We start from the raw sequence: 11,799 nt of genomic DNA, 5'->3' as shown, positions 1-11,799 counted from the left end.
AAATTCTTAAACAGACTTACTGGTGTGAACGGTCCATTCTAATAGCTAAACGCCACAATACCATGTGAACTAAACTACCTAGCGATGTGCTTGCGCACTTGCAGCTATTGTGAATTGCAATCGATAAAAGTATTTTGAACACAGCTGGCGGCGAAATTTCTGCCCAAGTCAGAAATACAGCTTATTGTTAACAATTTAAAAATCCACAAATAAGTTCTTTAAAAAATCTAAACTCCTTCAAAGTGTTCTCATTTCTTTAAATACGGCACGGACATGTCTCAAAATCCATTAACCGAGCTAACACACCAATTGGTCAAACATTTTGCAATCTATCCGGCTGGTATAGATGCGTCGAGTGTCATGCGGTACGGCGAGCTGATTCGCTACCACAACGAGAACCTCTTAGAAGGCGGAGATATGAGCATTGCGGCAAGTAATATAAACTGGGAATGCTTTTGCCAGAAGCATGGTCTACAGTTGCGTATGAACATCGAGCAGCTGCTGAATGACGAGAAAGCAAAGGAGGATCTGCTAGAACAAAGCAAGCAATGGATATTCCCGTTACAGAGCATCACAAAGTTGCGGAGGGAACGCTACGGGTTGCACTTCCATCGTGCTCCCATCATTGCCAATGTTCTCAATGCCATATTCACAAATGGCGAAAACTATGGCAAGCATAGGGAGCCAGCGGGTGATGGGGCGCTCTCGCCGAGCACAATTCACCTATCGCTGAATAACCGATTTATCAACCAGGACGAGCACAATTCAAAAGAGCTGCACAAATTCCGTGCCGAACAGCTGTACCTCATTTTGGGCCGTCTTTTGGAATATTCCAAGTGGCGTGTGGTTCAAGCGGACGATGTGACCGATGACACTTTGAGAGTCTGCGTTGACTGTAATAATGTGCCGCGTCGGCCCTCAGTCAGTCAGGAAGATAAGAAGACGGTGCGCGTTGTGTGCGGCCCGGTGCTGGAGCCGACCACGAAGACGGCGACAAGTATGACCAGTGGAGGCTACATGGCGTAAGTAGTCGGCGCAGTGATATCCAACTGCATTTCACCTGCTTCCTTTCATGTGCATTGCCGGCGGCAGACTGCGCTCCAATGATATGCTCCTAATAGCTATGCATCGCCATGGCGTGCGCGACTGCGTCAAGGGGAAAAACTTTGAGAGCCTGATGCAGCGGCTTGGCCATGCGGCTGTCATAGTGGATCTGTTCGAGGTGCGACACAGCACGGGCGCCACTGTGGTGCGCAGTGGCTTGGGCAGCTCCAAAGGTGCCAACTACATTCTCTACAATTCCGCACGCCTCGAAACCTTGCTGCGTACCTTTCAAGCCCAGGTGAATCTCGGCGTCTACGAATCTTTGCCGCCCCTGGACAAAATCGATCTGAGTGTGCTTGAGGATGAGGTCTGAATGCGTTTATATATATATGTATAATACGCCTGTATATTTTGATTAATATTCATCTCTTTCTGCACGCAGCTCGACTGGCAGTTGATTTATGGCTATTTGCTCACCTTTCCAAAGGTGGTGGAATCAACTCTAGCCCAACTGGAGCAGGGCCTATGCGCCGTCCATTCGCTCGTCCGCTACATCGTGGACTTGGCTAGCCTGTTCAGCCGGTACTATCGCCACAAACAAATACTCGTGCAGCAGCGCACCAATCTGATGCCCGTGCTCTATGCTCGGATCTATCTAGTCAAGGCTGTGCGCCAGGTGCTCAATTCTGCGCTGGCGCTACTGGGGATTGAGCCCGTAGATTACATGTGAGGGTGGCAAACGAGGAATATTAAACGAAGGCAGCATTTTCGTTTTGTATATTTAATGTACAAATGGTTTTGTATATATAACAACAATATATATTTTTATATTAACTATACACAAGAGGGCTTACGGCGAAAACAGGTGCTGCACAATCTGCAACCTGAATGACATGTTCTTTGCAATAAATATGTTAGTTGCCGTAGGCCTAAAACATATAATATACATGTATATGCATCATATTTAGTTTTAAATGGAACAAGAGCTTTACATTCTATATTTGTAACAGAAAATGTCAGAAAATCTACTGACACGAACTTAAGCTTAAATTTAGATAAGTTAGGCTTAATTTAAAGTAGGAACAGATGGCCAAAAATGCGTCACAAACTTATTTACAAACAAATGATAAAAAGAACAGAACTTAAAATAAAAAAGACTATGCTAAGGAACAAGTTGTTTTCCATAGATGTCAAGATGGAGAGAGGGAAACTAAAACGATAATTGTGCAAGGGTTTTCAAGCATAACGCTCTCCCTCTCTCTTTCCCCCTCCCGACATCCATACTTGTCTCTTACTCGCTCTCATCCATTCCGCTGCAACATATCTAAGGTATTCATTTGGCATTTTGGCTAGCAGCAAGTCACACTCACACACACACACGCACACGCACACTGATAGGAAGCTTGAAGCATAATACTATAGTGGAACATGCCAGGATTTGGGTGGCGCCCACGCATCATCTACTCTGATGCTTCTGTCGATTAAATTCGGTAATAAAGTCGATGTTCTGTCGATTGTTGAAGAACAGCTCCTCCATGAGCCGGGTGCTGCCCAGCGAGTTGGCCTTGGTGCCCAGGCACATGTTGTACTGCGGCGGATCCAACTGCACGTCGCAGCTAATGTCATGATAGATGTGCACCAGCGTCGGATCTGGAGCACGGAACACGCTGAGGCGTCGCCATTGTTCGGCTGCCTCGTTATAGTCGAGTGGCACTTCAGCCGTATTGGACAGAAAGCCATGTTGGCGCGTTCCAACGCGCACAATCTTCTCCAGAAATTTGACATCCTCCAGGCCCCAGCCCGTTATGTCCTTGTCGAAGCCATTGATGTCATCGTCCAGTATGTCCGACTTGTATATGGCACAAATGCCAAAGCCAAACTGCCTGAAGTATCCATTCTCATCGTCAATGGGCACCTGCTCGGAGGCACTGGCTCCATTCCGACGCTTCGGATCGTATTGGCTGAACACAATGGGCAGGTACACCTGTCGACCACGCTGCGTATGCATACGCACCCGCTGCAGTGTCTCCACATTAAAGACCATATCGACATCGATGAATAGGATAATGTCCTGCTGTCGTATGTACGAGGAGCGAGCGGCAATGTCCAAAGCGACGCCGCGCGAGAATTGGCCACTGCGCTGAATATAATTGATCTGCTGGTAGATGTGGCGGCTACGCAGCTCGTTCAGCTGCTGCAGATGATCGATCAGCTCATCCGGCTGCCCGAAGATGACAACCAGCAAATCGCAGTGCTGTGCAGCCACAAGGCAAACGCGTTCATAGATGGACAGAAAGCGCTGGAAGGTAGCCAGCCGGCCGGCAATAGGCAGCACGAAGACAATGGTGTCCGGCGGTGGTGTCAACAGATTGCTGGCCATGGTAAAGTGGCTGCTGAGCCGGGCCATGCCGTTGTGCAGCAGGCTGCCGAACAGACCTGCAGCAGACAAGCCTTAAAGACAAATTGCACGACGATAAGCAAGATAATATGGGAAATATATACATATACATATGTATATGTACTCACTTTGCTGCAGCGTCACATTGTAGAAATCCTCGTCCAGCTCCTTGACAAAGATGCCGGTGAAGGCGCGCTGCACATACAGATGGCGCCGCACAGGCACTGTCATCTTTTTGCCGCGATACTTTTTGTAAATCAACAGCAGGTCCAATATGAGATCCTGGCCATGCAGTGCATCCAAACGGTGGTAGCCATACAGTAATTCCCGAAACTCAATCACGCGGCCACGTTGACGTGAATAATAGTTGATGTTCTCCATGACCTCCGTGATGACATCCTCTAGGCCTTCGCGCATCGCCGAGTCAATTTTCTGCTTGGGATTGGCCGAGCCCGCCGAGTACAGGCTGCGTGCTATAAAGGACCAGTCCAGCAGATCCGCTGTGCTCGCGGGCACAAATTTATTCAGCTCGGGACTAATGCCTGCAACAGTCGATAACATGAAATTAAATTCGATAAGATATGTAAATGCAAGTTCGATAGCTTGTGCATATGTAAATCACAATAATTTCGATTAGTCAATCGATAACTTGCAAAAGCTTGGCGTTGAAGTTAAATGGTTTTGCGTGGGCTTAGCCCCGAGAGTAAACATGATGTACGCAAATGCTCAAAAGGTAGGCATGGCTGGAATGAAAAATGTCCCAGCAAGCATTTGACAACATTAACATTGAGATTTCTATACAATCAACTACCTCGACACGATTTTTATGTAAAGCATGTGGCTAACAAACTTGCCCCACCTGGCATTGATCACGGCATTAGTCTGCTGTGATGCATTAGGTTGTGGCAGCGAAAGGGCAACTAAACCCAACGACGTTGAGCGTGATGCCAGCTATTGGATGGACAAGGCGCAGCAGCAGCTGGCTGTGCGTCTGATGCGTAGTCGAGAGGCGGGTGGGGGCGACAGTCGAGTAGCCAGGAACGTTATAATGTTAATGGGCGATGGCTTGTCTATTACCACGTTAACAGCGGCACGAATACTAAAGGGTCAGCATGCCGGCTACAGTGGTGAGGAGGCGCAGCTGGCCGTGGAGCAGTTCCTGTATTCGGGTCTATGTAAGACCTACTGCACGGACAGCCAGACGGCGGATTCGGCATGCGCGGCAACAGCATGTCTCACCGGCATAAAAACCAACTACGGCAGCATTGGACAGAGTGCTCAAGGTGTCAAGGTGGAGTCAATTCTGAGCTGGGCTCAACGCGCCGACAAGGCAACTGGCATTGTGACCACCACGCGACTGACGGACGCCAGTCCGGCGGCCGGCTATGCGCACGTTCAGAGGCGTTCACAGGAGCTGGACATCGCACGGCAGCTGATCGAGGATGCGCCAGGACGGCATCTGGATGTAATTCTTGGCGGCGGCCTGGGTAAGTTTGCCAGCGAACGTAGCGATGGACGGGATTTGCTTAAGCAGTGGCGGACAGCAAATCCGGACGGATGTTTTGCCCGCACGTTGAGCGAGCTGCGCGACTGCGGTGCCACCAATGGCAGCCTGTTGGGCGTTTTCAGTGATAACCATATGGCCTACCATTTGGCTGCATCCAAAGGTCAGCCGCGGCTCCGCGACATGACAGAAGCTGCTATTCAGCGGCTGGAACAGGAGCCGCAAGGCTACTTTGTGTTCATTGAAGGCGGTCGCATCGATCATGGACATCACGAGACACGGGCCGGCTATGCGCTGGACGAGATGCTCGAGCTTGATGAGGCCATCGAGGTGGCACTGCAACTGACAAATCCCAATGAAACGCTGATTGTTGTTACGGCGGATCATTCGCATACACTCAGCATGGCTGGCTATGCCAATCGAGGGACAGCCATATTAGGTCTAGATCCTAGCCAACGCGACTTGGACGGCATACCCTACAGCACGCTCAACTATGCCATTGGCAAGTGGCAGAGCCTCAACAAGGCCGGCAAACGGGAGAATCCTGCACCGCATCTGAGCAAAAGTAAAGAATGTTATTTATTTTTGAATTGCGCGAAATTCTAGGGTATATATTTATATATATATATATGTATGTTTCGTTTAGCATCCTTTACGCCCAGCTATATACATGCGAAGGGTGTACATTCTGGCGAAGATGTGGCTGTGTTTGCGTTGGGTCCCCAGGCCCATCTCTTTAGTGGCGTCATGGAGCAAAATCTGTTGGCACACCTGATGGCATATGCAGCCTGCATGGGCCATGGCGCCACAATCTGCGAGGCATCCCCTTAGAAATATCCACATGCACGTTCAGTTCAATTTTTATTAATGTAAATTTCTGTGTAGTGTTTTGTGCATTCAAAAAACAACGTTTTGAAAACTATCGAACGCCTTAACCACTATCAATGATATCGATATGTGAATTCAGTTTGGTTCATTTGCATCACATTATGAACTGGTTTCAGATGTTAACCGATCAGTGACAAGTTCGGCAAATGCCATTTAACGTATTTTTCAGACACGGTATTGAAGGAAAAATTTGAACTCAACTTACCTAGAATATTGTGATCTTCAAAGTGCCGTTTGCCAGTGTCCTTCTCCGGGATGGCACCGGGGGAGACGCTTGGCAGCATGTAGGTGCTGTCATCGGGCACATCCAGGTACTTGGCCATTCGCTTGATGTCGCGATGCAGCAGCAGCGACTCCTGGCGCAGCTCCTCGGCCTTGAGGCCCTGTATGTAGGAGTGCAGGCGATACATAAGCGGCGCCTGTTTGATGGGATGCAGCGTGATGGCATTGTGTATTTCCTTGCGTTTCAGCTTGCCCGTATACGCATTACGGCCACTCGAATTGTGCCGCAAAATGTACTGCATCTGCAAGGGTGAGTAGTGATAGCGTCAGAAGGAGACACTTAGCCAGAAGGTTGCTCCGTTCAGCTCACCTCGTAGTTCCAGGTGCAGGGAATACCAGCAAATTTCTGCACACATCGGCCCACTTCCACATCCTCGTGAGTGCTGTACAGGTTTTTCAGGCAGGTGGGTATGTGCGGTGCGACGCGCCGTAGCGTCTCGCTGCTGAGTATTACGCCGGGACCGCCCATGCAAAAGTTCTCATCGAATTCGAGGGACAACAGACCGAACTCCTCGCTATTGCCCTTGCCCGCCTGTCCAATGAACTGCGGCTTCGAACTGTCGATGGAGCGCAGAAATCGTTCCAGCTTGTCCGGCTCCATGTAGACATCATCGTCCGCACGGATGAACCACTCGAACCGATCAATATAGTGCTCGAACATGTAATACAGCATCATGAACGACTTCTTCTGCGGCGGATAGCGATCGTCTACATTCTTCAGCCCAACCACCGGCAGCTCATCCGAGTAGCTGCCCTCCGAGCTAAAGAACGCAATGCGTCCGGGCACCTCCTTGCCCCACGTATCGTACACGGCACGCGCACGACCCTCGATAAAGTTCTTGGCCGTCATCACGCCCACGAAAACCAAATTGCGCTGAGAGTTCTGTATGGTGTCCTCATCATTCAGGCCGATGATTTCGTTGGGCGACTTGAGATTCGTTGGCCGCATGCTGCAGCGCTTCACAATCTCCAGGGCGCGATAGTTTTTCAATACGGTGCCAATGCAGAGGCCCAGCGCAATGCCAAAGCAGGCAATGATTAGCGTTTTACGCTTCGTCATCGTGTGCTGCAGCATTGTGTTGGACGCTTGTGTTGCGGGGGAGTCCACGGTTCAGGCTAATGGGCATAGGGGAGCGCTGCTGCAAAAGAAACGTGCAGGGATCGTAATTTAAATATAGTTCAATTGGATCTCACTTTCGCTGGCGCGTGTCCCCTGGCAAATTGTTAATTAGACCGATTTGAACCTATGTATATTGCACGTCGAATACCCTACGCAAATGTGTGCGAATATAAATTAGATGCTCGAGAGTATATCATATTCAATTCTATATTTAATGATTTTGAAACTTGTGTTCATATTGTATCTGCTATTTGATTATAGCAGATACTTTTTGTTCCTCTTATTTTCGCCTTCTTCTTTCTCTTTCTCTTCATCATTTTCTTTTTCCTTTGTTTTCATTCTCTATTATGTTTGTGCTTTTCTTTCTCTTTCTTATCTTCTTCGGCTGTCTCAGTAAAAGCTTTCACCCATACCCTTCCTGTCCGTCTTCATCTTTTCTTCTTCTTGAATTGATGTTCTTGTCCTGTTCTTCTGCTTCTTCCTATTTTTTCCTTCTCTCGTTTTTCTTTTTTCTAATTTTATTTATTTTTTCTTTTCCTTATTTTCATCTGTCTCTTTTTGCTCTTTTATTTTCTTCTCATCGTTGACATCGTCGTTCTCGAGCTCATCCTCTTCGCCTTTCTTTTTTGAACTCTTACTTTCCTCTTCGTCTTCCTCGTTCTATGTTTCTTTTTTTTTCCCCTCCCCTTTTCTTTTCCTCTTCTATTTCTTAAGATAGCACCTTGATTTTTATAGAGTAATATCTCTAGAATCGCCCTGAGTAAGAGGCACTTAATAGTTTACAATGCTCTAATTGTTTGTGCAATGCGCCTATTTTTTTTATAGTTTATTGTAGTTTATAGTCTTGCTGATGAAAGATTTTCTTCGAATTGTTTGCCATGCTCTCAGACACACAGACTCACACATACATGCACACATGCAAATGTCTATTTGGATTAGTTTTGTGATTTTTAGTGCACTTCGAATCGCTTAACGTTTCCGAACACACGCATGCAGCCAGCAGAGAGCAACAGATACTCAGGCACTAGAGGTACTACAAATACTCAGATATTCATAGACTCGACAGAGACTCGCCGTTACTTGAGCTCAGATTGAAAATAAACGAGAGCCAGCTGGTTGGCATCTAATTTTAGCTCAGCTCTCGGTGCAGCTTATAAATTGGACATTGTACGAACACCAATTGGTTTTGTCGCCCATCGAGATGGACCCACAAGATGCTGGTGGAGCCGAGTGGGGCAGGGTGGTGCAGGGCGGTAACTAAAAGCATCTCTGATTTTTTTGCTTAGTTTTTCTTACTTAGTTGATGTGTTTTTGTTTGCTTTCATGTTTGCCCCTCCGTCCGCAATCTATGCGGCGAACACACACGCACACATATACACACACCTCCTTAGCCACACATAAATGTTAATTAAATAAACAAACAGCTCAGAAAACTATTTGGTCTAAAAAAAAAAAAAAAATTAGAGAAAAGCTGACGAACGATCACTGCGATCCATATGCTTCGAGTTGGGTTCTGTTGCCTTTTTGCTTGTATTGGGATTCGAGTTTGTTTAGTTAGCAATTTGAAATGTTCACAAAAAAACAAAAAATAGAAGAGAGGAAGAAAGAATGATATACGCACATGTATTTGGCACAACTTACGGCCTAATGGCCTTCACTCACCTGAGCACTCGCCTTTGCAGTCCCTCTACCCTGTCTCTCTCTTACTTACTCTCTCTCTCTCTCTCTCTCGAGCACACATCGTCTTTTACTGACTCACCTTTGCAGGTGTTTACAGTGAAGCGGTCAATTTCTGTTTAAATGCTCTTAACTCTTAACCAACGTACGGGAATTATGCAACCGGCTATCGCTGGATAGCTCAAACATTGTATTTATGGCCGATAAAAGTTTAATTTAATTATTATACCCATTGCAAAGGGGATATGCGGGAATATTGAGCAAATATATGTTATAATATGTTAGGCATCTTTATCGACATTTCTATGTGGAAATGAGAAGAGATACTTATTTCTAACGATCCATCAATATCGAGCAGAATCTATAGCGAATATACATAATTTTGTTTTCGAAATTAGAAATATTAGAATTTTGTAAGCATTTAGTAAAGGGTATTTCATATTAGGTCATATATAAAGTTTTCTCGTATATTGTTTACAATTCGGTTTTGTTTAGCTTTTATCTATTCGATAATTTCGCTTTCAATACTTGAAATTATAGATTCATTTCATAGATGGTTCTGCCCAATTCTAAGATATTTGTAGAAGTTTGCATAGTTGAGCTATGGAATATGAGTTAACGAAATAACTTAAGTATGATTGAGATCAGAGATCGATTTGCTAGTAGAGTAATTATTAAGATCAGGTATATTTGCAAACTTAATACAAAGTCGAAGCAAAGTATCTAAATTAATTGAGCTTGGCTAAGGAATACAAATGCAATCAATAAAAGACCTCGCTGTATCTTATCTTGCCTGTACGCTCGCCGTATAAACTATACTATGTACTACTTTGGTTCCTCTTAAGCTCAGTGCAAGCATAGCAGCATTTGCAGCACTCACCTGTTGCTCCGGTAAACGGGGCAAATGGAACGGATTTTGCAGTGCTAGCAAATACTGCGATCGATGATAATTGCGAGCAATTTTGCACACGCGAAAGTGCGAGACGGGGACAGACTGAGGCAGTTAAGGAGCGACGACCAGACGGACAAACAATTGCCACTGTCAGCGTCTTCGACTCTCTGACGCTGACTCTAAGTCTGGGGCAGTGTCAGTGTCGCGTTGCGTTGCGTTGCGCTGCGGTGTGGTGCGGTGCGTCGCGACGCTTCTCAAGCTCAACTGTTTTTGTCTCAGTTTGTCTGTCTGGCGCTGGCGAAGATGTTGACGGAGACGGGGACGAAGGCAGAGACGCTACCGGCGCTGTGCAGGAAATGCGAGACTTTGAGACACGAGTGCACACATACAAAATCCGGCAGACAGACACACACACACTGATACACTGAGCCACATCAAAAAAAATGAGAGCGCGCGAAACATGAGCAAAAATGCGAATTCGAAAATGTTTTTGCAGGCCAAACAGTTTGATATGAATAATATACAATTGACAAACACAACAACAAACATTTAACAACAACCATAACAACAGCAAAATATGTATAATAACAACAAGAGCAACTTGTTTAACTGTTGACAATTAGACGGCGTTGGGGCAATTAATGTGTTGGGCTTTCAACTTGAACCGCAGCAAAGACAACACACACACATACACGGACACGCTCATACACACTTGCACACACACACACACATTCGCGTAGTTAGTGAAACATGCGCTGTTTAATTATTTTTAGCTGTTGTTGTCGCTGTTACGACGTTAAGTTCGCAAAGGTCGCGAGCCACAAAACTTGGAAATATTAAGCAAAAACTTGTTGCGAGCACAATCAAATATTTTCATTTAAATTTTCATCATACATTATTTATTATAAGAGAAGAAAATATTAAACCATACAAATTTCACTTTCTTGGGCTGTTGTTTTTTTATTTTATTTAACAATTACCATGAAAAGAAATTGTATTTTCTTTTTCTGTGGCTCGTCGTTGGTGCTTGAGCCGACACGCTCTATGTCTGTCTATGTTTGCGTGCGTGTGCGTGTATGCAACAAGAACAAACGTCAAAAAACGTTGAATTCCGTTGAAGAACTAACCGAATGAGCGGGCTGAGTCGGCGCCCGGTGTTCCGATGGCCCAACTTGAATACTGAGAGAGGCGCAGAGAGCACTCGCCCGAGGGTGAGATAGTTTAGTGCGAGAAAGAGAGAACGCGCACTCGACCGGCTGCTACCTTTGCTGCAAATAATCGCTCTCTGTCAGCTATCGCTGTATGTGTGAGTGCTGATGTGCGTGTATCTGTGAGAGATCTGCGTAGCTGATAGCAACAGCCGGTCGACAGAGCAGCAACAGGCGAGCGCACCACTTCACTCATTCCCATCGGTCCCGCCTGCCTGCCAAGTGTCATGTGGTGCTTACGTCGATGCCAAACGGTCATAGGCAACATGTGGCTCAATCTGAATCTGAAGCAGGTCCGAGTCATTCGTTTGTCGCTGTTTATAGTTCACAGAATCAGACATAACTCATTAAATTTGGCATCAAGTCGATTCCAAAAATTTAAATAAATATGTACACAAATCTTTGTCTGTCCATAGATGCGTACATATATATACATACGTATATGGATGTATGTATTTGTATGTGTACCCTGATAAGATACGAATATGCATAAGATTCGCCAATAAGTTGATTTGCTTATTAAAATATGCATGCGTGTGTGTATGTATTGTAGTATATGTATATGTTGATAACCTAGCAGTAATAAGAGCTTCCAGTGAAGCTAATACCAGTAAAAAATTTAAATATACGAGTATGAAATACTACAGTTAATTTATATGTACATATGTATATAAAAATTCAAAAAAATGGTAATGCATTTTTTAAAAATTAGTCTAATTGTAGTTTTTTCTGTCAATCGATAGTTTTGATCGATAATAATTACACGACCTCGAAAATACATAACTA

General features: G+C 45.5%; 3 protein-coding genes across 4 annotated transcripts; 2 read left to right on the top strand and 1 right to left on the bottom strand.

Annotated features, from left to right (window-relative positions):
- Window positions 1-117: 117 nt before the first annotated feature.
- On the top strand, window positions 118-2,210 carry LOC6584273 (DALR anticodon-binding domain-containing protein 3). Its single transcript, XM_002009893.4, has 3 exons — window positions 118-1,022; window positions 1,093-1,411; window positions 1,487-2,210. The coding sequence occupies exons 1-3, from the start codon at window positions 274-276 to the stop codon at window positions 1,772-1,774; spliced, it is 1,356 nt and encodes a 451-aa protein (XP_002009929.1). The 5' UTR covers window positions 118-273; the 3' UTR covers window positions 1,775-2,210.
- Window positions 2,211-2,298: 88 nt separating this feature from the next.
- LOC6584271 (chondroitin sulfate synthase 1) lies at window positions 2,299-10,932 on the bottom strand. Of its 2 annotated transcripts, none has more exons than XM_015161509.3 (5): window positions 10,786-10,932; window positions 6,427-7,255; window positions 6,040-6,358; window positions 3,571-3,984; window positions 2,299-3,495 (listed from the first exon to the last, which is right to left on the bottom strand). In XM_015161509.3, the coding sequence occupies exons 2-5, from the start codon at window positions 7,189-7,191 to the stop codon at window positions 2,501-2,503; spliced, it is 2,493 nt and encodes an 830-aa protein (XP_015016995.1). In that variant the 5' UTR covers window positions 7,192-7,255; window positions 10,786-10,932; the 3' UTR covers window positions 2,299-2,500. The 2 variants fall into 2 exon arrangements, with proteins under 2 accessions (XP_015016995.1, XP_015016994.1); XM_015161508.3 differs by lacking the exon at window positions 10,786-10,932 and adding an exon at window positions 9,794-10,614.
- On the top strand, window positions 4,087-5,868 carry LOC6584272 (alkaline phosphatase, tissue-nonspecific isozyme). The gene is made up of 2 exons (XM_002009892.4): window positions 4,087-5,511; window positions 5,593-5,868. Exons 1-2 carry the CDS (start codon window positions 4,278-4,280, stop codon window positions 5,775-5,777), a joined length of 1,419 nt encoding a protein of 472 aa, XP_002009928.1. The 5' UTR covers window positions 4,087-4,277; the 3' UTR covers window positions 5,778-5,868.
- Window positions 10,933-11,799: the final 867 nt, after the last annotated feature.

Source organism: Drosophila mojavensis, unplaced genomic scaffold, assembly GCF_018153725.1.
Source record: "Drosophila mojavensis isolate 15081-1352.22 unplaced genomic scaffold, ASM1815372v1 contig_136, whole genome shotgun sequence".
NCBI classification, from domain to species: domain Eukaryota; kingdom Metazoa; phylum Arthropoda; class Insecta; order Diptera; family Drosophilidae; genus Drosophila; species Drosophila mojavensis.
The sequence above is the reverse complement of the archived record's forward strand: the minus strand, read 5'-3'. Positions and strand labels throughout refer to the sequence as shown.